The 27,191-nt window shown below is 56.9% G+C and overlaps 1 protein-coding gene across 1 annotated transcript in view; it reads right to left on the bottom strand.

The window, feature by feature from the left end:
- LOC133349356 (ELKS/Rab6-interacting/CAST family member 1-like) overlaps window positions 1–27,191 on the bottom strand; it is an 85,103-nt gene that overhangs the window by 21,609 nt on the left and 36,303 nt on the right. The window contains exons 15-18 of the mRNA XM_061562713.1: window positions 24,384–24,513; window positions 22,733–22,864; window positions 20,364–20,420; window positions 17,120–17,280 (exon numbers count right to left, since the gene is read on the bottom strand). Coding sequence (XP_061418697.1) covers window positions 17,120–17,280; window positions 20,364–20,420; window positions 22,733–22,864; window positions 24,384–24,513 — 480 coding nt within the window. The remainder of the gene's footprint in view (window positions 1–17,119; window positions 17,281–20,363; window positions 20,421–22,732; window positions 22,865–24,383; window positions 24,514–27,191) is intronic.

The raw sequence follows: 27,191 nt of genomic DNA, 5'->3' as shown, positions 1-27,191 counted from the left end.
CTGCCTCGTGACCTCCCTCACCTGCCTCGTGACCTCCCTCACCTGCCTCGTGACCTCCCTCACCTGCCTCGTGACCTCCCTCACCTGCCTCGTGACCTCCCTCACCTGCCTCGTGACCTCCCTCACCTGCCACGTGACCTCCCTCCCCTGCCTCGTTACCTCCCTCACCTGCCTCGTTACCTCCCTCACCTGCCTCGTGACCTCCCTCCCCTGCCTCGTTACCTCCCTCACCTGCCTCGTTACCTCCCTCACCTGCCTCGTTACCTCCCTCACCTGCCACGTGACCTCCCTCACCTGCCTCGTGACCTCCCTCACCTGCCTCGTTACCTCCCTCACCTGCCTCGTTACCTCCCTCACCTGCCTCGTTACCTCCCTCACCTGCCACGTGACCTCCCTCACCTGCCTCGTGCCCCCCTCACCTGTCTCGTGACCTCCCTCACCTGCCTCGTGCCCCCCTCACCTGCCTCGTGACCTCCCTCCCCTGCCTCGTGACCCCCCTCACCTGCCTCGTGACCCCCCTCCCCTGCCTCGTTACCTCCCTCACCTGCCTCGTGACCTCCCTCACCTGCCACGTGACCTCCCTCACCTGCCTCGTGACCTCCCTCACCTGCCTCGTGACCTCCCTCACCTGCCACGTCACCTCCCTCACTTGCCTCGTGACCTCCCTCACCTGCCACGTGACCTCCCTCACCTGGGCTCCCGTGGATTATTTGGCTACCACATCCATCTTGCCTCATTTTGTCCTCATGGCCAACGCGTTATTCCTATCAAGCTGTTCATAGCATTGCAGGATTGTAGGGTACAATAATAAAATCATGACTATGACTGGCACACCTTGCACCCTTGTGCTAGGTAGCTAGGCCTTACGAAGATAATCACTTCTTCAAGCCAGCCCTGGCAGCATTCCGGAAAATGTCGAGTGAGAGAGACAATAAGCCCCACTCCCATTGGACCGACGTTCTGCGTAAGGGTCCTTCTTCAATGGCCCCTCTGCTCCGCGTGGCAGTTACAGATGCCATCGATGCGCTTGGAGTGCATCTGAGCTCGTCATATTTGTGAAGCCTGGGAGTGATAATTATTCTAATGGTCTTCATCGCCGCAATCCAGGGAAGCCGAAGACGAGGAGTGATCCGAGGGGACCGGAGACACCGGGGAACACCACGGCGTTGTATACGAGGGGGAGACACTCGAATCACCGCCGCGCATATAGATGCAATAATCCATCACTGTTCCCGCCGTATGCTGATCACATATGCGGGGTTGAAAATCAGCCGGAGCTATGCGGGGCTGACCACGAGAAAATTCCTCACAACCCACATTGCGCTCTCGTAGCGGGGGATTGGCGAGGGGGGAGGTGGGGGAGGGGGGAGGTGGAACCTGGGCAGTGTCCCATTAGAAATGAAGCCCTGATATTAGATTCAACGACAAGTCGTGCCCATATATTTGTCTGTGTAGCTCCCCTCTAGAGAACGTGGGTGGAAATCGCTCGCGCACACGGGTTGCGAGCGAGTCGAACCGCGGGCGCACGCGATGCGATGCCCAGGGGGGTGACCTCACCAGAAGGAGCGCGCATTCGCCTGCGATCGGCATGATTCACCCCTCCATCTCCCCCGCGTCGCCCCGCTCGCCTCTACCTCACCCCCTCAGTCTCACCCCGTTCACCCCCCCACTCCCCCCCACCTCGCCCCCACCCCCACTAATCTCCAGACAGGGGCGGTGTCGGGATTATCTTCGTCTAGGGAATTAGCTGGGATCACCCAGGGCCCTCGACTACTGCCATTCCCGCACCCCGCACAGCCGGGATCCCACGCCCTGCACACGGGGTCACTGCACCCTGCATTCGAGGTGACTGCACCCTGCACCATGCACTCTGCACTCTGCACACGAGGTCACTGCACTCTGCACACGAGGTCACTGCACCCTACACTCTGCACACGAGGTCACTGCACTCTGCACACGAGGTCACTGCACCCTGCACACGAGGTCACTGCACCCTGCACTCTGCACATGAGGTCATTGTAACCTGCACACGAGGTAACTGCACACGAGGTCACTGCACCCTGCACGGCTGGGTCACTGCACCCTGCACACAAGGTCACCGCACCCTGCACGGCGGGGTCACTGCACTCTGCCCAGATCTTTCAAGGATTTGTGAGCTCCTCACACACTCCAGCCTGATGAAACCCAGGATGGATCGTAGGCAGGCCCAGCCTGAATGTTTCCAACCGGCGAAGATGTTCCATTAAGGGAGTCCACGTTTCAGACTCACACACACACACTCAGACTCACACACACACTCAGACTCACACACACTCAGACTCACACACACACTCAGACTCACACACACACACTCAGACTCACACACACACACACTCAGACTCACCCACACACACTCAGACTCACACACACACACTCAGACTCACACACACAGACTCACACACACAGACTCACACACACACACAGACTCACACACACACACACTCAGACTCACACACACAGACTCATACACACACACTCGGACTCACACACACACACTCAGACTCACACAATCTCAGACTCACACACACACACACTCAGACTCACACACACACACGCGTGCTTGGCACTCCACAGGAAAGGCCCCCAGGACGCGGTGTCAGATTAATTTATTTAATTTCAAAGTTGTTCCCCCATCCCCTACGTCCATACCTCCCCCACCCCCATCCTCCACGTCCATACTTCCCCCATCCCGTCCAGCCCCAACCCCCACTCCCCTGAGCCCTCCACCGTTAAACAAAGCTGCTTCGATAGTCACGGACAATCCTCGACCCTGACCTCATCCATCCCAATATTACAAGAAGGTCTATCGCCAGAAACGTCCGATGTTACCATGAATGTTTCCCTCTTAGAACACTGTTATTGACTAATGTTCGGAGTGTCTGTCTCTGTGTGGGTGTTCTTCTTTATTTTTTTGCCCTCGGTTACGAACCCCGGCCACCCGGGTTCGATTCCCGCTCACGGCTACCAACACCGGCGACGATTCTCTGAACCGGTCCTGGGCCTCCCCTAGGTCGACTCAGCCTCAAATGATTAACGAGGTAGATTAATGGAGCTGGGTTTGTTGCTGGTCACCCACTCTGCCCTCACCCCCTCGTGTGTTGCCGTTCCGCTCTTCATGGGTGCTACTCGCTAACAGCACTTGCCCCAAAAGTCTGTGAAAGGCTAGACGGGGGATCTTTGTCATTGTGCTGGTGCACCACTACCGACGCAGCCGCACAAGCGACGTTCGTCTCCACTAAAGTCGTCGGCGAGTCTCAAGCACGCGGGAGCTTGGCTCCCTCTGTGAGGAACCCCAACCCCGCACGCGTACTCGACAGTGTCACGCTCCAAACTCCGCACAGATAGATTCGAGAATCCAGCACTCAGCTGACATGCATTACCATTGGTCCCCTCGCAACCCCGAGCCGACAGCACCTGGTATTCCCAGACCGTCTCCCATATAAGCGCAAACCAGGTACAACGCCTGCTCGGCTTCCGAAATGTTGGTGTTGAGCTGATACACTCATCCTCAACGTAGCTGATATCTGATGCTAAGCAGGTTCGTACCTGGTAAGTAAGTACAGTGATAGTGTAATATCAGTGTTTTAAATTCACCTCGGAAAACCTCACTGAGTCTCAAGGTTGCTTTCGAGGAGGGTCCTGCTATAAACTTGGAAATTTAGCCAAATCCTCCAAGGAGAGTTCGTCTGCGTGTGGGGGGAGACTGCAGAATCCGGACATAATCCGGCGCGCGCGCTGGCACGCTGACGTGCTGTGTAAGGGGAGAGTGGGAGAGAGTGGGAGAGAGAGAGTGGGAAGGGGGGTGAGAGACAGGATGGGCAGGGACGTGAGAATGGGAGAGCTAGAGAGAGAGGGTGGGGAGATGGAACGAGAGAGTTGGGAGAGATGAGATAAGAGAGTGAGATGGGGAGAGCGGAAGGAGAGAGGTGGGGGCTGTGGACAAAACGAGAGCTGGCAGAGGGGAGAGAGAGAGATAAGAGAGAGGGGAGAGAGAGATAAGAGAGAGGGGAGAGTGGGGAGAGTTCGAGAAGGCGGGACGGGCAGCAGAAGTGGAGAGGAGATAGATGGGGGAGAGAGGGGGGGGGGCGTCGACAGTGCGTAGATAGAGGAGAAATATGGAGGGGAGAGAGGGGAGAGCGTGGAAGGAGAGCAGGAGAAAGAGTGGGGAGAGAGAGCACAGAGCCAGGGAAGTGATGGAGGGGGGGGGGCCGGGGTGGATTGTCACGGCTCTTGGCGGGATTACGCACCCCCAGCCTCTGAGGACTGCTGCTTTGGGGAGTCAGAGGTCAACCCCAAATCACACGGCGATGTTTGGGTTACGAGATTAGTCGTGAGTGTGCGCGCGTGTGTCAGAGTGTGTGCGCGTGTGTCAGAGTGTGCGCGCGTGTGTCAGAGTGTGCGCGCGTGTGTCAGAGTGTGTGCGCGTGTGTCAGAGTGTGTGCGTGTGTGTCAGAGTGTGTGCGCGTGTGTCACAGTGTGCGCGCGTGTACAAGTTGGCCTTCGCAGGCACTCGCTCACAGCACTTGCCCCAACAGTCTGTCGAAGGCTATCAAGGGGATCATTGTCTTTGTCTCTCGGGATCGTGAGCGGCAGGGTTGGCAGCGCAGTGTGAACACTCGCGACTCACAGCAAGAACCACGTGTCTATGTTCTCCCTCTGCTCTGCATGGACTTATATCATCCCGCCGCGTGCCGAGCCAACCCCGTGCTATTGGGAGGTGCGGGGGAAGAAGGACCACAAACTAGCACACAGCACAAAGCAGTTTGGAGGAAATGAGTCAGACGCTGTTGCTTTTGTCCTGCTGGTGACCCAAGTCGCGATCGCAAATTAGACTCTACCCAGGTCTCTCGGGTTCCCACCTGGTTCAACAAAATCCACTTTCAACTTCATTTGTGTTGGTGTGCTGCTCTGAATGTGTTTACCTGTGTTGCTGTGCACGTGTGTGTCTGTGTGTGTGGGGAGCGGTAGTGGAGCGGCTAGCGCTACGCTGCGCTACGAACCCGGCGACCCGATTTCGATTCTCGCTCACGTCTAACACCAGTGACGAATCTCTGAACCGGTCCTGGTCCTCCCCTAGGCCAACTCAGCCTGAAATGTGTACCTAGTGCGGTGTGTAAACATCACCAGCCTTCAATCTAGATTTGAATTTCCTTGACTGCAGGGATCCATACTCTTCGGTTCTTTCGGTAAAGTCACGTGGGTATAATTTGTTTTATTTTATACCTACGTGACTTTACGGAAATAACCAAAGAGTATCACCAGCCTTCTGATGTGCTCGCGAACAGCACTTGTCCCAACAGTCTGTTAAGGATATGGGGAAGATCTTTGTCTTTGGTGCGTATGTGTGGTGACGTGTGTATGGTGACGCGTGCTTATATCGGTGGAGGGGGGGGGGGTTAGCAAAAGCAGGGGGGGTCATTGGGGGTCCATCAGCCGTAATTAATCACCCATCATCACGTGCTTGGCTCTCATCACGGAGCTGCCGCCAGAGTTCGTGACGCGACCTCTGCCGCCTCCGATCACGTGCCTCCCCCCACCACCCCCCTCATCCCCCTCGTCCCCCCTCATCCCCTAGGCGACCCCTGCTTCGCACATATGGGCGGGCATCCTCTGCTAAGACCCCTAATCTCACCCCGTCCAGGGGACCCACGACTCTCGGCTTAGCCGCAGCCGCCGCCGCAGCAGCAGCAGCAGCCACGGCGCTCCTCCTGCCTGAGCGGATTGAGACGTGAGCATCGGGTCGGATCGGGGTCGGGATCGGATCGGGGTCAGGACGAGGTCGGATCGGGATCGGGGTCAGGACGGGGTCGGATCGGAATGAGATCGGGGTCAGGACGAGATCGGATCCTGATTGGGATTGGAACAGCATCGATCCCTATGGGGTCAGATTTTGGTCAGGACTAGGCCAGGCTATAGTTGAGACCTAATCGGATATGGGTCAGATTGAGGTCAGGTTGCGTTTGCGCCAGGTCAGGCAGACATACGCACGTGTTAAACATACACACGTGTTAAACATACACAAGTGTTAAACATACACAAGTGTTAAACATACACACGTGTGTGCACATATTGGGGAGACCAAGGTGGCGAAGCGTGGTGCTGGGCACCCACTCCCTCGTGCGCCTTGTTGGCCTTAATCGATGCTCGCTAACGGCATTTCCCCCAAAAGTCTGTTCAGGATATGGGGGGAGGGGGGGTTTGTCTGTGTTGTGTGCGCGTGTGTTTGTGTGCTCTGCTTTCTGAGCGCGGATTACGCTGCGAAAGTTTACTCAGAAAAAAAACCGCTCCACGTTTTGAGCAGCCGCGGCCTTTCCTCTCCTCTCCCTCCCCTGCACTTCCACTCAATCGCTCGGGGAAATCTCATTACGATCAGAGGTCCCACCTCATTCCGACAGAGTCGCTCCCACGTGGCTGCCTTTGCGTGCTCACAGAGAGAGCGCTTCAACCAATACCGAACTCACCCCACCTCGAACACCACCTTCCCTCCCTCCTCCTCTCCCCCCCATTGCCTCTCTCTCTCATCCCTCTCCCCCCCCCATCTCTCACCCGTACCTCTACTTTCATCACCCATCCCCTTGGTCATCCTTCTCGCTTGCCCTCCCTACTCTCCATCCCATCCCCCCTCTCTCCTCCCATCCCTATTTCTTCTCTCTCCTCTTCTTCCACCCCCCTTCTACATTCCCTCTCTCCGCCATCTCCTCTCTTCTCCTCTCCGCTTTCATCATCTCTACTCTAATCATCCCTCCCCTTCAACCCCTCCTCATTGCCTCTCGTAGTCTTTGAGACTCCTAACTTTCACCCCTCGTCTCTTTTATCCCCACTCTCGTTTCCTCTCCCTGCCTTCATTCGAATGTCACGCAGCATTGCCCGTCTCCACATTCACGTCGCTCGCATCGACGCACGCCATTGCATATGTGACACACTGGCCCGGGCGACCCCTGTGAGACTTACATAGGTGAGAGTCAGGTGGGAGGTGAACTACAGGTGAGGGTCAGGTGTGGGGAGTAGGGGTCGGGGTCCTGGCAGAGGTGAAGGATTTCATGCTGAAAGAACCCGCAGGAAAGCTCAGCCACACCGATGCCCTCCCTCTCTCTCTCACCCACACATTCGCGCGGCTAGCATCAGTGGCGAGTTATATCTGAGCCGGCCCTGGGTTTCTGTTCCTCTTCAGCCCACCCGCACGCGTCCTGAAAACAGCTGATGAGGCGAGAGACGAAGCGCGCTCCGTGCCAGTGGAGGCAGAGAGAGAGAGGGGAGAGACAGCGCAGGATGACGCGGGCAGCCGGGGAGGCTCACACAGAGACCCATAGACTCACACAGAGATCCATAGACTCACACAGAGATCCGTATACTCACACAGAGATCCATAGACTCACACAGAGATCCATAGACTCACACGGAGATCCACAAACTCACACAGAGATCCACAGACTCACAAAAGAGATCCACAGACTCACATCGAGACACACAGACATAGGAATGATTGCACGAATAGATGGGAGGCCTCGTCGCAGGAGTGAGCGGTGGCAGAGCGCCGCCCACACCGCGAGAGTGCGCAACGCGAGAGGATTCGCTCGCTGCTCGTGGACACAGAGAGAGAGAGAGAGAGCTCAGAGGTGAATGGGGGAGCGGGGGGGGCGAGGGCGGGGTGGGAGGGCAGGGAGGTAGGGGGGGGCTACCCCACTATGGGAAGTGGCGTCCACCCTGACCCTGCCGCTCACCCCCGCCCCTCACCCCCGCCCCTCGCCGCAGTCATTAATTAGGGCCGGGATCTTATTTTAACCTTTGATTGGTGACAGCGCGGCCGCGCCGCGCAGAGGAACCCCTTCACTCACAGCGCCCATGCCTGGCCCCCTGTCGATGTGCATGTTTGCCTTGCGCCATTTCTTTTTCTTCTTCTGTGTGCGTGCGTCTGATTCTGGCTCGGTAAACGAGGGAGCGGATAGCGTGTGTCATATACAAAGATAAATCACCCCCGTATAGCCTCGAACAGACTGCTCGGGCACATGCTTTTCGCCAGTAGCACCTATGAAGGCCGGCACGGCACACGAGGGGGTGTGGTGGCCAGCACCACGCCCGACCGCCTTTGTCTCCCCCAGTGGCGATGTTTGTACACCGCACTAGGTACTCGTTTAAAGGTTGAGTCGCCCTACGGCAGACCAAGGACCGGTTCGGACATTCGTCACCGATGTTGGCCGTGAGCAGGAATGGAACTCGGTTCGCCGGGTTCGTCGCGCATCGTGGCGCCTTTGTCTCCCCAGTGGCGATGTTTACACACCGCACCAGGTACTCATTTGAGGCTGGGTCGACCTAGGGCAGGCCCAGGACCGGTTCAAAAAATCGTCACTGGGTGTTAGTGGCCGTGAGCGGGAATCCAATTCGGGTCGCTGGGTTCGTAACGCAGCGCGCTAGCCGCTGCACACACACACACCACATTAACATAAATAAACATACACAGATAAAGATCCCCCGTATAGGCTTCAGCAGACTGCTGTTGTTCGCGACTAGCACCTATGAAGGCCGGCACGTGACTCGGCTGTGACGTGGCAGTGGGCAGCACACTGCGCCGCGAACCCGATCAAATAACAATGGCACACGCACACACACGTGTTCACACACGTGTACACACGTTCACATACACACGGTGGCGAGATGCTAACTCCCTCGCCTGGTATGCAGGAGGTCGTGGGTTCGATTGCGACCCTGACGCCCGCTGCTGTGCATTTACTCCCGTGGCAGTTTCATCAGCAGCAGTAGCAGCCAGGGTCAATCCACTGCTGGATGAGGGCTTCCCCAAGGTCGCCGCCGAATCCTCGAACTCACACGGCCATCCGATGTCAATAAATATAATCGACAAAGGCCCTCCGCGCGAGCCGTCCACTCGGACGCGTTCCATTCCTTTACCCGCCCGGCAAAATCCACGGCCATTCACAAACCTCCCCCAGGCCGCCTCCACAGCCAACGGCAGCAGAGTATTCTCTGGGAAAAATAAATAATGGGGCTGGGGGGGGGGGGGCTTTGTGGGAGAGACTGGGGGGGTGGGGGTACAGTCCCCGCTGCATCTTCATCACAGATTCTACCGCGAGATCGCTGCTTCTACTCGCCAGGCAAAGGATCCCCCCCCCCCCAGCGCCACCACAACGGCGACCGCCGCTCCCACTCGCATTCCCAAAAACTTCCAAAAACTCAAAACCTCCACCACCCACCCCGACTCGTAATAAGAACCAGAGGCGGTTTTAATAAAAAGTACCGAGGCGAGCCAGGCTGCCTGCTGTAAATTTGGAGCAAGGGGCTGGCGACAGCGGCGTTTGTGTTTGTGGCAGTGTTTGTGTTGTGGCAGTGTCTGTGTTGTGGCAGTGTTTGTGTTGTGGCAGTGTCTGTGTTGTGGCAGTGTTTGTGTTGTGGCAGTGTTTGTGTTGTGGCAGTGTTTGTGTTGTGGCAGTGTTTGTGTTGTGGCAGTGTCTGTGTTGTGGCAGTGTTTGTGTTGTGGCAGTGTCTGTGTTGTGGCAGTGTTTGTGTTGTGGCAGTGTTTGTGTTGTGGCAGTGTTTGTGTTGTGGCAGTGTTTGTGTTGTGGCAGTGTTTGTGTTGTGGCAGTGTCTGTGTTGTGGCAGTGTTTGTGTTGTGGCAGTGTTTGTGTTGTGGCAGTGTTTGTGTTGTGGCAGTGTTTGTGTTGTGGCAGTGTCTGTGTTGTGGCAGTGTTTGTGTTGTGGCAGTGTTTGTGTTGATTAGAAGCGCGCGACACGCGCCCAGTGCCGCCGCCGTCGACGCCGCCTTTGTTCTCGAGAGAAGTTGCTGATGCGCAGCGCGTAACTTCGTGTCACTGGGGGGGGCGGTGTGGGGGCTGGGGAGGGAGGGGGTAGAGGGGCGGGGGGTGTTGAGGTTTCCGCTGCAAGGATGTTCCTGTTGGAATCACCAACCCTGAACTCGTGACCCCCGCGTGCTCCACGGTGGGCAATGCGGAGAGGCACGAGGCCACGTGGACGTGGAGACGTGCCCCCCCCCCCTCCACCGTCGCCCCTCCCTTCCCCCGCCCCTCACCTTCAGCCCCCCCCCCCTCCTCCCCACCTTCAGCCCCCCCTCCTCCCCACCTTAAGCCCCCCCCTCCTCTCCACCTTAAGCCCCCCCCCTCCCCACCTTCCCCTCGCGTCCCGTGGGAGTCTCCGGGTGGCGGAGGCCGAACCCCCGGGACGAGGCGAAGTGGCGCGCGGGTCACGTGACGACAGGTGCGGCGACTCGGAGCGAGTGGCTGAGTGCGTCGCTGTGTGTGCGTAGGTCAGCTCGGCCTCAAACGAGTCCCTGGTGCGGTGTGTGTACACATCGCCACGAGGGAGACGAAGGCGGCCGGGTGTGGTCCTGGTCAACCGCCGACTCGTGTGCCCGTGCCGGCCTTCATAGGTGCTACTCGCTAACAGCACTTGCCCCAACAGCCTGTTAAAGGCTATACGGGGGATCTTTGTATCATGCGTCTCTGTGAACGTGTGCGTGGCTATGTGGGGAGTGCTGCTGCAGTGGGTGGCGCGCTGCGCGGCAAAACTGCCAACCAGAGTTCGATTTCTGCTCACGGCCAACGTCAGCAGTCCTGGATCTCCCCTAGGTCGACTCAGCCTCAAATGAGTACCTGGTGCAATGTGTAACATCACCACTGGGGAGACAAATGGGGCCGGGCGTGGTGTTGACCACTCACCCCCTCGTGTGCCGTGCCAGCCTTTATAGGTGCTCGTTAACAGCACTTGCCACTACAGTCTATTAAGGCTATACGGGGGATCTTTGTCTTTGTATGTGTGTATGTATGTCCGTGTGTATATATGTGTATGTGTGTGTGTATGTATTTCCGTGTGTATGTATGTCCTTGTGTATATATGTATATGTATGTCCGTGTGTATATATGTATGTGCTTATGTGTTGGGCGCAAAGTGTGTTTCGTGTTAAGGTGTCCGGCGCAATGGGAGTCCGTCCAGCATCCTCAGATCGCATTCGGCTTGAGCCGCTTTACTGAGATCACGACTGGCAGGGGCCTGGCCGCCCCGTGACAGAGACGCGCGCGGAGTCTAAGCGCTCACTTATCACGTGAAGCAAGCGCCCCAGCAGGGGGCCACGTAGACCATCGGTGGAATTCAGAGACCATCACAGTCCATCAGAGACCACCAGAGACCACCACTGTCCATCAGAGACTACCACAGACCACCACAGCCCATCAGAGACTACCACACACCACCACTGTCCATCAGAGACTACCACACACCACCACAGCCCATCAGAGACTACCACACACCACCACTGTCCATCAGAGACTACCACACACCACCACAGCCCATCAGAGACTACCACACACCACCACTGTCCATCAGAGACTACCACACACCACCACTGTCCATCAGAGACCACCACACACCACCACAGCCCATCAGAGACCACCACACACCACCACAGCCCATCAGAGACCACCACACACCACCACAGCCCATCAGAGACCACCACACACCACCACAGCCCATCAGAGACCACCACACACCACCACAGCCCATCAGAGACTACCACACACCACCACAGCCCATCAGAGACCACCACACACCACCACAGCCCATCAGACACCACCACACACCACCACAGCCCATCAGAGACTACCACACACCACCACAGCCCATCAGAGACCACCACACACCACCACAGCCCATCAGAGACCATCACACACCATCACAGCCCATCAGAGACCACCACACACCACCACAGCTCATCAGAGACCACCACACACCACCACAGCCCATCAGAGACTACCACACACAACCACAGCCCATCATAGACCACCACACACCACCACAGCCCATCAGAGACTACCACACACCACCACAGCCCATCAGAGACCACCACACACCATCACAGCCCATCAGAGACTACCACACACCACCACAGCCCATCATAGACCACCACACACCATCACAGCCCATCAGAGACTACCACACACCACCACAGTTCATCAGAGACCACCACACACCATCACAGCCCATCAGAGACTACCACACCCCACCACAGCCCATCAGAGACCACCACACACCACCACAGCCCATCAGAGACCACCACACACCACCACAGTTCATCAGAGACCACCACACACCATCACAGCCCATCAGGGACTACCACACACCACCACAGCCCATCAGAGACCACCACACACCATCACAGCCCATCAGAGACCACCACACACCACCACAGCCCATCAGAGACCACCACACACCACCACCGTTCATCAGAGACCACCACACACCACCACAGCCCATCAGAGACCACCACACACCATCACAGCCCATCAGAGACCACCACACACCACCACAGCCCATCAGAGACCACCACACACCATCACAGCCCATCAGAGACCACCACACACCATCACAGCCCATCAGAGACCACCACACACCATCACAGCCCATCAGAGACCACCACACACCACCACAGCCCATCAGAGACCACCACACACCATCACAGCCCATCAGAGACCACCACACACCATCACAGCCCATCAGAGACCACCACACACCACCACAGCCCATCAGAGACCACCACACACCATCACAGCCCATCAGAGACCACCACACACCACCACAGCCCATCAGAGACCACCACACACCACCACAGTTCATCAGAGACTACCACACACCACCACAGCCCATCAGAGACTACCACACACCATCACAGCCCATCAGAGACCACCACACACCACCACAGTTCATCAGAGACCACCACACACCACCACAGCCCATCAGACACTACCACACACCACCACAGCCCATCAGAGACTACCACACACCACCACAGCCCATCAGAGACCACCACACACCACCACAGCCCATCAGAGACCACCACACACCATCACAGCCCATCAGAGACTACCACACACCACCACAGCCCATCAGAGACCACCACACACCATCACAGCCCATCAGAGACCACCACACACCACCACAGCCCATCAGAGACCACCACACACCATCACAGCCCATCAGAGACTACCACACACCACCACAGCCCATCAGAGACCACCAACCACCACCACAGCCCATCAGAGACCACCACACACCATCACAGCCCATCAGAGACCACCACACACCACCACAGCCCATCAGAGACCACCACACACCATCACAGCCCATCAGAGACTACCACACACCACCACAGTTCATCAGAGACCACCACACACCACCACAGCCCATCAGAGACTACCACACACCACCACAGCCCATCAGACACCACCACACACCACCACAGTTCATCAGAGACCACCAAACACCACCACAGCTCATCAGAGACCACCACACACCACCACAGCCCATCAGAGACCACCACACACCACCACAATTCATCAGAGACTACCACACACCATCACAGCCCATCAGAGACCACCACAGCCCATCACAGCCCATCAGAGACGACCACACACCATCACAGCCCATCAGAGACCATCACACACCACCACAGTCCATCAGAGACCATCACACACCACCACAGTTCATCAGAGACTACCACACACCACCACAGCCCATCAGAGACCACCACACACCACCACAGTCCATCAGAGACTACCACACACCACCACAGCCCATCAGAGACCACCACACACCACCACAGCCCATCAGAGACCACCACACACCACCACAGCCCATCAGAGACCACCACACACCACCACAGTTCATCAGAGACCATCACACACCACCACAGTTCATCAGAGACTACCACACACCACCACAGCCCATCAGAGACCACCACACACCACCACAGCCCATCAGAGACTACCACACACCACCACAGCCCATCAGAGACCACCACACACCACCACAGCCCATCAGAGACCACCACACACCACCACAGCCCATCAGAGACTACCACACACCACCACAGCCCATCAGAGACCACCACACACCACCACAGCCCATCAGAGACCACCACACACCATCACAGCCCATCAGAGACCACCACACACCACCACAGCCCATCAGAGACCACCACAGCACCACAGCCCATCAGAGACCACCACACACCACCACAGCCCATCAGAGACCACCACACACCATCACAGCCCATCAGAGACCACCACACACCACCACAGCCCATCAGAGACCACCACACACCACCACAGCCCATCAGAGACCACCACACACCACCACAGCCCATCAGAGACCACCACACACCACCACAGTTCATCAGAGACTACCACACACCACCACAGCCCATCAGAGACTACCACACACCATCACAGCCCATCAGAGACCACCACACACCACCACAGTTCATTAAGAGACCACCACACACCACCACAGCCCATCAGAGACTACCACACACCACCACAGCCCATCAGAGACTACCACACACCACCACAGCCCATCAGAGACCACCACACACCACCACAGCCCATCAGAGACCACCACACACCATCACAGCCCATCAGAGACTACCACACACCACCACAGCCCATCAGAGACCACCACACACCACCACAGCCCATCAGAGACCACCACACACCATCACAGCCCATCAGAGACTACCACATACCATCACAGCCCATCAGACACCACCACACACCACCACAGTTCATCAGAGACCACCAAACACCACCACAGCCCATCAGAGACCACCACACACCACCACAGCCCATCAGAGACCACCACACACCACCATAGCCCATCAGAGACCACCACACACCACCACAGCCCATCAGACACCACCACACACCACCACAGCCCATCAGGGACTACCACACACCACCACAGCCCATCAGAGACCACCACACACCACCACAGTTCATCAGAGACTACCACACACCATCACAGCCCATCAGAGACCACCACAGCCCATCACAGCCCATCAGAGACTACCACACACCATCACAGCCCATCAGAGACCATCACACACCACCACAGTCCATCAGAGACCATCACACACCACCACAGTTCATCAGAGACTACCACACACCACCACAGCCCATCAGAGACCACCACACACCACCACAGTCCATCAGAGACTACCACACACCACCACAGCCCATCAGAGACCACCACACACCACCACAGTTCATCAGAGACTACCACACACCACCACAGCCCATCAGAGACCACCACACACCACCACAGCCCATCAGAGACTACCACACACCACCACAGTTCATCAGAGACTACCACACACCACCACAGCCCATCAGAGACCACCACACACCACCACAGCCCATCAGAGACCACCACACACCACCACAGCCCATCAGAGACCACCACACACCACCACAGCCCATCAGAGACTACCACACACCACCACAGCCCATCAGAGACCACCACACACCACCACAGTTCATCAGAGACTACCACACACCATCACAGCCCATCAGAGACCACCACAGCCCATCACAGCCCGTCAGAGACTACCACACACCACCACAGCCCATCAGAGACCACCACACACCACCACAGCCCATCAGAGACCATCACACACCACCACAGTTCATCAGAGACTACCACACACCATCACAGCCCATCAGAGACCATCACACACCACCACAGTCCATCAGAGACTACCACACACCACCACAGCCCATCAGAGACCACCACACACCATCACAGCCCATCAGAGACCACCACACACCACCACAGTCCATCAGAGACTACCACACACCATCACAGCCCATCAGAGACCACCACACACCATCACAGCCCATCAGAGACTACCACACACCACCACAGCCCATCAGAGACTACCACACACCATCACAGCCCATCAGAGACTACCAGACACCATCACAGCCCATCACAGCCCATCAGAGACCACCACACACCACCATAGCCCATCAGAGACTACCACACACCACCATAGCCCATCAGAGACCACCACACACCATCACAGCCCATCAGAGACTACCAGACACCATCACAGCCCATCACAGCCCATCAGAGACCACCACACACCACCACAGCCCATCAGAGACTACCAGACACCATCACAGCCCACCAGAGACAGGCAGAGACCATCACAGCCCATCAGAGACAGGCAGAGACCATCACAGCCCATCAGAGACACCACAGCCCATCAGAGACCACCAGACACCACCACATCCCATCAGAGACCGTCAGAGACCGTCAGTGGTGAGCACATTGCTATGCACTCAGTAACGCGGCTTCGATTACCGGCAGTGACGAATGATATCTGAACCATTCAGAGTGAGCTCCCCGAGGTCGCTGGGGGGTTCGGGGCGGTGGAGGGGGGGGGGCAATACCATATTTTTCACATTTTGTTATCGCTTCTTTCCTTCTGCCAGATTTCACAGCAGTTACACAATCCACATCAGACCTCCGAGGGTCCGATCTTGAAGTCTCATCCCAATATTAAATCGTCCCCCACCCATGGTTCCTCCCTCGGGGGAAGCGCTGGGTGTGAGATCTGGAAAGGAGATACTGCCCCCCCCCCTTACACCCACCCGCCCCCGCCCCCCTCGCACGGGCGTCGCACGCGATATCGGGGCCATCGCCCATCTCGCCGTGCGGTTGTGGCCGAAGCTGCCAGATGAGTAATGCCTTCCAGACCGTGATGAAGATGGTGGTGGTGATGAACGAGCTGGCGGAACATTGAGACGCATTCCTTGTGCCACGCGCCTTGGCTCCATCGTCAACATCATCGCGGCAGTGACCAACATCAGCGTCCTTGATTATCAATAACATCATCATCGTCGCGGCGTTCATCATCACAATAGCGTCTACATCAGCAGCATCGTCACGGAAGCGCTCATCATAATCATCATTGATCATCAAGCGCCACATTCATCAAGCGCCACGTTCTACCATATCTCCGTGTCCTCGGCATGATGATGGCGGTGGTGGTGGTAGTAGTAGTGCTGGTTGTGGTGGTGTTGGAGACAAATGCGGCCGGGCGTGGTGATGGCCACCCACACCCTCGTGTGCCATGATCGCTAACACCACTTGCTCCGACAGTCTGTTGGGATATGCGAGTGATTTTTGTATTTTTCTTTGATGTTGGTGGTCGTGGTGATGATGGTGGTGATAATGATGATGGTGATGGTGACGACGCGCACCAATGCGTCCACCTTACTTCATCTCGAGGACCTCCTCGAGCTGCCTCCTGCGCTCGGCCCGCAGGCTCGCCAGGTGCGTCTCGCGGTCCCGCAGCGCCTGCTGTGTGGCGCCCAGGCGCGAGCGCGTCGCCTCCAGCTCGTGGCGGCATCGCTCCAGCGTCACCTGCAGCTCCTCCACCTGCTCCGCGGTGACGGCCACAGAGATGGGGGGGGGGCACACGGGGGCTGAGAGGGGTCTACGTGGGGTTGTTAAAACTACAACTAGACGATGTGTATTTAACCAGGTGAGCCCCACTGAGCTGTATAGCTCTTTGTCAGAGCGACCTGGCTATCACAAATGACAGCCCAACGCAAGTGGCTTATCATCACGTGGACATTTATAGCAGGAAAAGACTCGAAGCGCACGCGGTTTCTAAATTCGATGGGAAAACCCGAAAGACCCGGAGAAAAAGCCATGTGACCATCGGGGAGAGAGAGATACAAGCAAACTCCAAATATACAGCAGGCGTCAGGCTCAGGATCTAACCCATAACCTCCTGCATACCAGGCGAGGTAATTAACATATCCAGGCCACCGTGGCGCCCCTGGTTTAAAGGGGGGTGCAAGGCGTCCCTCTCCACGTGGGATGCCACGTGTCGGGGAGCGATCCGCAACTTCCCAACTGCCTGGTAACGGAGTAACGGAGTAACGGGTGATCGGGTAACGCGATCATCGGGTAACGGGGTCACGGTGTAAGGAGGTAACGGGATTTTATTTGGCAGGATAATTCTGGACTCGGAGAGAGCCGCGTTGCGATTGATTTTCGGCCGATTGCGATCTCGGCGCGAGGAGCAGCTCTTGGATTGAACTCTGAAGCGCACCGGGAGTGAGACGTTACTTATTGATGTATCTCCGCTACACGAGTCACGGAGTGTCCCCCTGTACATGGGAGCCAGCTCCGGGCTCCGGGCTCCGTCCGTGAGACTGACAAAGGAAACTCTGAGATCGTTCGCGAATCCCGCTCGGGTTGTGATCACTGATCGTGCTGCTGATGATTCGGATGAAACCACCGCTACCGCTGATGCCGTTGATGCTGCTGATGCTGCCGATGCTGCTGATGGTGATGATGGTGATGATGGTGGTGGAGTCACATTGACGCGAGTCGCGCGCCAGTAAAATCACAACCACGCGGCGGCCTGACCCCCACGAGTGGCACGTCCCGCCGCGGCTGCTACCCCTCGCGGAACACAGGGAGCGGGAGACAAAGGGGGTCGCGCGCATTGACACAGCCCTGGGTGGGGGATGCTCAGGCAGCAGTCACTGCGCGGCAGAGGCGAGCACGGGGAATAGGGGGGGGGGGGGCAGGACAACTCGGCCATGGTCAGGGGCGTGGAGCGGTGGCGCAGCGGTTAGCGCACTGCGCGATGAACCCGGCATTCCCAGTTTCTATTTCAGGCCACGGAGAGCATCAGTATCGAGTGATTCCCTGTACGTATGTTGATTTGTGTTGTATGTATGTTGAACTTCTTTCGCACCGTACGTTAACCGGTATTAGAAGCGCCCCCCCCCCCCATTCTCTTCACGTCGCTCGTGGGGGTTGTTTGACCATACTTCGCCACATTGGTCACTGCGGATCGGTGGAGGTGGGGGTGGGGGGTGGGGGCAGGACCGGTTCACATCACTTTGCACTTTTGTGCAAAAGTGGCCAGGAGCCGAACTCAGGTGGGCGTGTTTATAGTGCAGTGCGCTAGCCACTGTGAAACCAAATCCACCCCCTGTCACTCACCCATCATAGCTCCACCCCTATCAATCACCCATCATAGCTCCACCCCCTGTCAATCATCCCTCATAGCTCCACCCCTGTCAATCACCCATCATAGCTCCACCCCCTGTCACTCACCCATCATAGCTCCACCCCCTGTCAATCACCCCTCATAGCTCCACCCCCTGCCAATCACCCCTCATAGCTCCACCCCCTGTCACTCACCCATCATAGCTCCACCCCTATCAATCACCCATCATAGCTCCACCCCCTGTCAATCATCCCTCATAGCTCCACCCCTGTCACTCACCCATCATAGCTCCACCCCTGTCAATCACCCATCATAGCTCCACCCCCTGTCAATCACTCGTCATGGCTCCACCCCCTATCAATCACCCATTATAGCTCCACCCCCTGTCAATCACCCATCATAGCTCCACCCTCTGTCAATCACCCATCACAACGCCTCCGCTGGTTGTGAATGCAATTACTGAGATAATTGCCGACACGAGACGAATTAGCGTGCTCGCGGGGTGTGTGTTGAGGGTGTGTATATGTGCGTATGTGTGTAGACATCGGCATATGCTTGTTTGTCCTTGTCCCTGTGTCTGTGTGCTTACTTGTGTATCCGACAGGCACACAGACACGTGTGTGTATGCATGTGTGTCTGTGTGCGCGCATGCCTGTGAATGCGTGCGGAGCTCTCAGATCCTTGAGAGGTCTGGTCACCGTCCCATCAGTGAGCTCCTACGGCAGGCAAGGCTGCGTTGGCTGGGCCGCCCGCATGCCCAGCCACCGCATGCCCAGCCACCGCATGCCCAGCCACCGCATGCCCAGCTACCGCATGCCCAGCCACCGCATGCCCAGCCACGGCATGCCCAGCCACCGCATGCCTAAACAGCTTTTGTTTGGCCGGGTAGAGGGGGCTAAACGGGCGCGGCACGGGCTAGAAAGGAGATAGAGTGATGTGGTACAGGAGGACGTGGAGCTGAGTGGACTTGCCGATGACTGGTGCCAGCGGTGTCAAGATTAGTCTCTCTGGAGGAGGCTCGTGAAGGACGCTGCTACTGGAAGTTGAAGGCAATCGTCCTCCAGTAACAACGGATGGCAGAGGAGCGACGCTCACAAGAACGAACAGACCGCTAAACACACAGCGAGATGACACAGTAGGGAATCCAGATGGCGCATCTACCAGTCATCTCAATCAGTCAACCCATGGCACCTGGGTCTGTTCTGTGACCTCCTGTCAGCGAGCCTTCGACACTTAATGTGGCCTCAAAGTGCACCTGGCCTGGCACAGGCGCCGTGGTGACGTCACCGCCACTTTGTGACGAACGGTGGCTATTTATGTTGTTGTTGTTGTGTGTGTGTCTACGTGCGTGTGTGTCTGCGTGTGTCTGCGTGTGTGTGTAGGTCTACGTGTGTGTGTGTCTACGAGTGTGTGTGTGCGTGTGCCTGTGCGTGTCCTGCATGCTGGGGAATGACCCCAACATTCCCCCTCATGCCCTCGTGACCCCTACCTGGGCCGCTGTCGGCTCATAGCCGCCGCGCTGCGGGGGACCCAGGGCGCCTCGCCTCTGCCCGTGCGTTTGGGGTGGTTTGGAGGGAAGGGGGGGGGGCGGGGGGTGGGGGCGGGGAGGGGAGGGGCGCCCGCGGGTTCAGGATTGTCCACAACACGCGACAATGAAAGCAAAACAACAGCAAATAAACAAAATTAAACAACAACGAAAGTAAACCAAGCGGAGCGAGCGGCAACTCTACTTCCATCCTTGCCGGGCTTCGGCAAGGATAGACTCGATACGCGCCCGCTGTAAAGCACGAATCGTGCTCCGTTATAACGCGGAACACACTCCGTTATAACGCGGAACACGCACCGTTATAACGCGAAACGTGCTCCGTTATAACGCGAAATGTGCGCCGTTATAACGTGAAACGTGCTCCGTTATAACGCGGAACACGCTCCGTTATAACGCGGTTTCTGAGGGGTCGATGACGAACTACTTTCTTGAGCTGAGCGGAGTGATACAGTAACACGGCAGGGTACCTTCAGTTCTCTGTCCCGCCATCTCACTGCGTGTGTGCGCGTAGCGCTGCGTGTGTGCGCGTAGCGCTGCGTGTGTGTGCGCGTAGCGCTGCGTGTGTGCGGGTAGCGGTGCGTGTGCGTGGGTAGCGCTGGGTGTTCGTGCGTAGCGCTGCGTGTGTGCGCATAGCGCTGCGTGTTCGTGCGTAGCGCTGCGTGTGCGGGTAGCGGTGCGTGTGCGTGGGTAGCGCTGCGTGTGTGTGCGCGTAGCGCTGCGTGTTCGTGCGTAGCGCTGCGTGTGTGCGGGTAGCGCTGCGTGTGTGTGGGTAGCGCTGCGTGTGTGCGGGTAGCGCTGCGTGTGTGTGGGTAGCGCTGCGTGTGTGCGGGTAGCGCTGCGTGTGCGTGGGTAGCGGTGTGCGTATGTGCGCGGGTAACGCTGCGTGTGCGCGTAGCGCTGCGTATCTGGCCCAACGATATCGCTGCGCCATTTATTTACGGGGAAACTTTTTCGCTTATCGCGTCACTCTTCGGGAAGGCGTCTACCGCGTTAGACGATGTCTGTCTGGCAAATTAATTACGCAGAGAGGGACGGGATACGTCTAATAATTATAATCAATCTGTTTCGCGTGACCTACTTTTCTCCACGACGACGCTCGTGAATTCTCAGTGCGGTGTGTTACAGGGGTTTGTGTCGAACTTAGGCCCCCAGGTCTCACACAGGCAGAGGGCACCTTGACCATGAACATCTGGCAGTGTTGGCTTCACGCGAGGTTGACTCCGCTGATCAGACGCTGAATGTCGAAGCCGGTTCAATGCCCGTTGAAACGATGCACTCCCAGAGGGCCGTGTCGCTGATGGGATGTGTAACACACACGCGAAAAATGTTCGCGTTTTTTTTACGTGGAAGGTTGAGAGACGTGGAGGGGCATCGTGTGGTTATTTAAATTGACGGTGGGGTGGATGCGGGGGATGAATGGTCGCGTGATGTTTACGCTGAAGTTAGAAAGCACCTGGGCTGGTCCAGGTTGGAAGCGGGGAGGGAGGGAGGGGGGCTGATTGAGGGGATGGGAATTGAGGACTTGGTGGCGAAACTCGCTCCCACTCCACGCTCAAAGAGGCCGCGCCGGGCCGCACCTGCACAGCTGCTGCGCGCGCACGCCCAGGTGTGCAACTTTTTCACCAAAGACTAAGGTCTCCCAGGTAGCTGCACGCGAGCTTCTGGGGCAAGTGCTGTTAGCGACCACCGATTAAGGCAGGGTCTGCGAAGACACACCCGACCGCCTTTGTTCTCCCGAGTGGCGATGTTTACACACCACACCAGGTACTAATTTGAGGCCGAGTCGACCTAGGGGAGGCCCAGGACCGGTTCAGATCATCGTTATCGGTGTTGGCCGTGAGCGGGAATTTAACTCAGGTCACCGGGTTCGCAGCGCAGCGTTAGCCGCTACACTACCACCCCATACATAGACACGCGCATGTACGCATGCATGTTGAACTTCTTTCGCACCGTACGTAGCCAACTGTGTCAATCGGAGGTGTATAGACATAGACACATGGATGGATAAACATAACTTCGATACATCCACGCACACAAACACACGGGCACGCAGCCTCTCACTGTTGACCGCCTTTCTCTGGCGTGACCCCTACCCTCCATCTCGACCCCTCCCCTTGACCTTTCGACCCCTCCCCAAAACTCTCTCCCCGTTCCTTAAACCCATCCCCTTTCCCTCGACCCTCCAACAACTTCATCTTGAACTCTCCCGTTCCCTTCAAACCCTTCTTCCCGTCCATTGACCCCCATCCCCTTGACCCTCTCCTACCCCCCTCTCTCAGCCCCTCCCCTCCCCCCAAGCCCCGCCCCCCTACCTGCTTGTGAGCCGCGCTGCGCCCCGCCTCCTCCTGGGCGAGCGCGAGGTCCCGCTCGGAGGTGGCGCTCGCGCTCTGCCGCAGAGCCTCCTCCAGCTCCTCGATTCGCTCCTCGCGGCGGCGCAGTGCGTCCTGGGGGGGCGGGCGAGGTTGTGGTGGCGGTGGTGGCGATGGCGATGGTGGGGAGCGGTGGTGCAGCGGTTAGCGCGCCACGCTACGAATGCCGGCGACCCGAGGTCGATTCCCGCACACGGCCACCAACACGAGTGACGATTATCTGAACTGGTCCTATGCCTCCCCTAGGTCGACTCGGCCTCAAACGAGTACCTGGTTCGGTGTGTAGTAAACATCGCCACTATGGAGACAAAGGCGGTCGGCGTGGTGCTGGCCACCCATCCCCCCCATGTGCCGTGTCGGCCTTCATAGGTGTTACTAGCTAACAGCACTTGGCTCAACCCTCTGTTCCGGCTAAACTGGGGATCTTTGCCGTTTTATCGTGACCGAGATGATATCAGCGGTGCAATCATTAATTCCATTAATTGGGGTAATCATGATGACAGCGACAATGATCGCGATCATGTTAATCAAGATGACCTTCATCAACCAATTGGCACTGCATGTCCATGCCCGAACGAATGCCCGAACGAATGCGACCATGCCCTGCCACGTGGCCTACCCCCCCACCCCGCAGCCTCCACGTGCCCTTCCCTGCACGCGCCGTGGCCCGAGGCTACTCCAGCCCCTTATAAACATCTCGAACACGTTTTCTGAATCTCGGCACCACGGGCTGCCCCATGTCTCCTCGTTGCAGGCTGAGATACTGGACTCATTTACTCCGCCAGACACGGTGGGGGTGCTGGCGCGGGGGGGGGATGAATGTGGTTGGAATGGGGGGGGGGGCTGTAGGGGGCGAGCAAGGGGTCAGCTCTAGGGTGGGTGGAGGGGGCGTCTGTATTGTCATTCCATTGCGTTGTTGGGGGGGGGGGTGTGTGCACAGTCTTGTCAAGGGGAATCTAAGTCCGCTTTCATCAAGGGACCCCCCCCCCCTCGCATGAGCGAGTGGATGAGGCCACTCCGCACAGAGCCAGCGCCAGTACCGCACTCGCCCGCAACCCCATCCATCACGGGGATACTAACCCCTCCATCACCACGTGTACCGTGACCACCTACACCACCACGTGTACCATCACCACCTACACCACCACCACCACGAGTACCGTGACCACCTACACCACCACCACGTGTACCGTGACCACCTACACCACCACCACGTGTACCATCACCACCTACAATCCCACCACCACGTGTACCATGACCACCTACACCACCACCACGTGTACCATCACCACCTACACCACCACCACGTGTACCATCACCACCTACACTCCCACCACGCGTACCGTGACCACCTACACCAGCTATACCAGCAACGTCGCAACATTCACCAGCTTCATCACATAACCACCACCACCATCATCATCACCACCACCTCCAAATAATTACCTATTTCGCCATCACCTACACTGAACCACCTGGTGGACACCTTCTCAGGAGGGGTCTCTATGAGTGAGGTCACCTGGTGGACATCTTCTCAGGATTGGTCTCCATGACTGAGGTCACGTTGTGGACACCTCCTCAGTCGTGGTCTCACCTGGAGTAGCTGAGGGCTCTCGCCTGGGACGTTGTCTCTCCTCCTCGGGTCCTCCTGCCCTCCTCGTCGCTTCTCCACTTGGTCCCGTTGCTTCAGGTTGGAGCTCTTCTTGTTCTGCTCCTTCAACAGCCTGCAGACACACACAGTGTGCACATGGTGCTGCCACGTGACCCTCACAAGCGCCTGCAGAGACACACAGTGTGCACATGGTGCGGCCACGTGACCCTCACAACAGCCTGCAGACACACACAGTGTGCACATGGTGTGACCACGTGACTCTCACAACAACCTGCAGACACACACAGTGTTCACATGGTGTGGCCACGTGACCCTCACAACAGCCTGCAGACACACACAGTGTGCACATGGTGTGGCCACGTGACCCTCACAACAGCCTGCAGACACACACAGTGTGCACATGGTGCGGCCACGTGACCCTCACAACAGCCTGCAGACACACACAGTGTGCACATGGTGCGGCCACGTGACCCTCACAACAGCCTGCAGACACACACAGTGTGCACATGGTGCGGCCACGTGACCCTCACAACAGCCTGCAGACACACACAGTGTTCACATGGTGCGGCCACGTGACCCTCACAACAGCCTGCAGACACACACAGTGTGCACATGGTGCGGCCACGTGACCCTCACAACAGCCTGCAGACACACACAGTGTGCACATGTTGTGGCCACGTGACCCTCACAACAGCGAGCAGAGCGCCGGGCACAATGGGGAGCGCAGTCGTGCATCTGTCCGTGCGGCGTGTCAAGATAAGTACCCAGGGAGACAAAGGCGGCCGGGCGCAGTATTGAACACACCACGCCCTTCGTTCGCTGTGAGTCTGTGAGAGTCTGTGTGAGTGTGTGTGAGTGTCTGTGTGAGTGTCTGTGTGAGTGTGTGAGTGTCTGTGTGAGTGTGTGAGTGTCTGTGTGAGTGTGTGAGTCTGTGAGAGTCTGTGTGAGTGTGTGAGTCTAAGGGTATCTGTGTGAGGGTCTGTGTGAGTCTGTGAGGGTCTGTGTGAGTCTGTGTGAGTCTGAAGGTGTCTGTGTTACTCTGTAAGAGTCTGTGTGAATGTCTGTGTGAGTGTCTGTGTGAGTCTGTGTGAGTCTGAAGGTGTCTGTGTGACTCTGTAAGAGTCTGTGTGAATGTCTGTGTGAGTGTCTGTGTGAGTCTGTGTGAGTCTGTGTGAGTGTCTGTGTGAGTCTGTGAGAGTGTCTGTGTGAGTGTCTGTGTGAGTCTGTGAGAGTGTCTGTGTGAGTGTCTGTGTGAGTCTGTGTGAGTCTGAAGGTGTCTGTGTGACTCTGTAAGAGTCTGTGTGAATGTCTGTGTGAGTGTCTGTGTGAGTCTGTGTGAGTCTGTGAGAGTCTGTGTGAGTCTGTGTGAGTCTGTGAGAGTCTGTGTGAGTCTGTGTGAGTCTGAAGGTGTCTGTGTGACTCTGTAAGAGTCTGTGTGAATGTCTGTGTGAGTGTCTGTGTGAGTCTGTGTGAGTCTGTGAGAGTCTGTGTGAGTGTGTGAGTCTAAGGGTGTCTGTGTGAGGGTCTGTGTGAGTCTGTGTGAGTCTGTGAGAGTCTGTGAGAGTCTGTGAGTCTGAAGGTGTCTGTGTGACTCTGTAAGAGTCTGTGTGAATGTCTGTGTGAGTGTCTGTGTGAGTCTGTGTGAGTCTGTGAGAGTCTGAAGGTGTCTGTGTTACTCTGTAAGAGTCTGTGTGAATGTCTGTGTGAGTGTCTGTGTGAGTCTGTGTGAGTCTGAAGGTGTCTGTGTGACTCTGTAAGAGTCTGTGTGAATGTCTGTGTGAGTGTCTGTGTGAGTCTGTGTGAGTCTGTGTGAGTGTCTGTGTGAGTCTGTGAGAGTGTCTGTGTGAGTGTCTGTGTGAGTCTGTGTGAGTCTGTGTGACTCTGTAAGAGTCTGTGTGAATGTCTGTGTGAGTGTCTGTGTGAGTCTGTGTGAGTCTGTGTGAGTGTCTGTGTGAGTCTGTGAGAGTGTCTGTGTGAGTGTCTGTGTGAGTCTGTGTGAGTCTGAAGGTGTCTGTGTGACTCTGTAAGAGTCTGTGTGAATGTCTGTGTGAGTGTCTGTGTGAGTCTGTGTGAGTCTGTGTGAGTCTGTGTGAGTCTGTGTGAGTCTGTGTGAGTCTGTGTGAGTCTGTGTGAGTCTGTGTGAGTCTGAAGGTGTCTGTGTGACTCTGTAAGAGTCTGTGTGAATGTCTGTGTGAGTGTCTGTGTGAGTCTGTGTGAGTCTGTGAGAGTCTGTGTGAGTGTGTGAGTCTAAGGGTGTCTGTGTGAGGGTCTGTGTGAGTCTGTGTGAGTCTGTGAGAGTCTGTGAGAGTCTGTGAGTCTGAAGGTGTCTGTGTGACTCTGTAAGAGTCTGTGTGAATGTCTGTGTGAGTGTCTGTGTGAGTCTGTGTGAGTCTGTGAGAGTCTGTGTGAATGTGTGAGTCTAAGGGTGTCTGTGTGAGGGTCTGTGTGAGTCTGTGAGGGTCTGTGTGAATCTGTGTGAGTCTGAGGGTCTGTGTGAGTCTGTGAGAGTCTGTGTGAGTGTCTGTGTGAGTCTGTGTGAGTCTGAGGGTGTCTGTGTGAGGGTCTGTGTGAGTCTGTGAGAGTCTGTGTGAATCTGTGTGAGTCTGAGGGTCTGTGTGAGTGTCTGTGTGAGTCTGTGAGAGTCTGTGTGAGTGTCTGTGTGAGTCTGTGTGAGTCTGAGGGTGTCTGTGTGAGGGTCTGTGTGAGTCTGTGTGAGTCTGTGTGAGTCTGTGGGAGTCTGTGTGAGTGTGTAAGTGTCTGTGTGAGTCTGTGGGAGTCTGCGTGAGTCTG

This window comes from Lethenteron reissneri, chromosome 30 (genome assembly GCF_015708825.2).
Source record: "Lethenteron reissneri isolate LAM-NWPU_2019-01 chromosome 30, ASM1570882v1, whole genome shotgun sequence".
Classification (NCBI taxonomy): domain Eukaryota; kingdom Metazoa; phylum Chordata; class Hyperoartia; order Petromyzontiformes; family Petromyzontidae; genus Lethenteron; species Lethenteron reissneri.
Note: the sequence above shows the minus strand (reverse complement) of the source record. Positions and strands in the feature narration are given on the sequence as shown.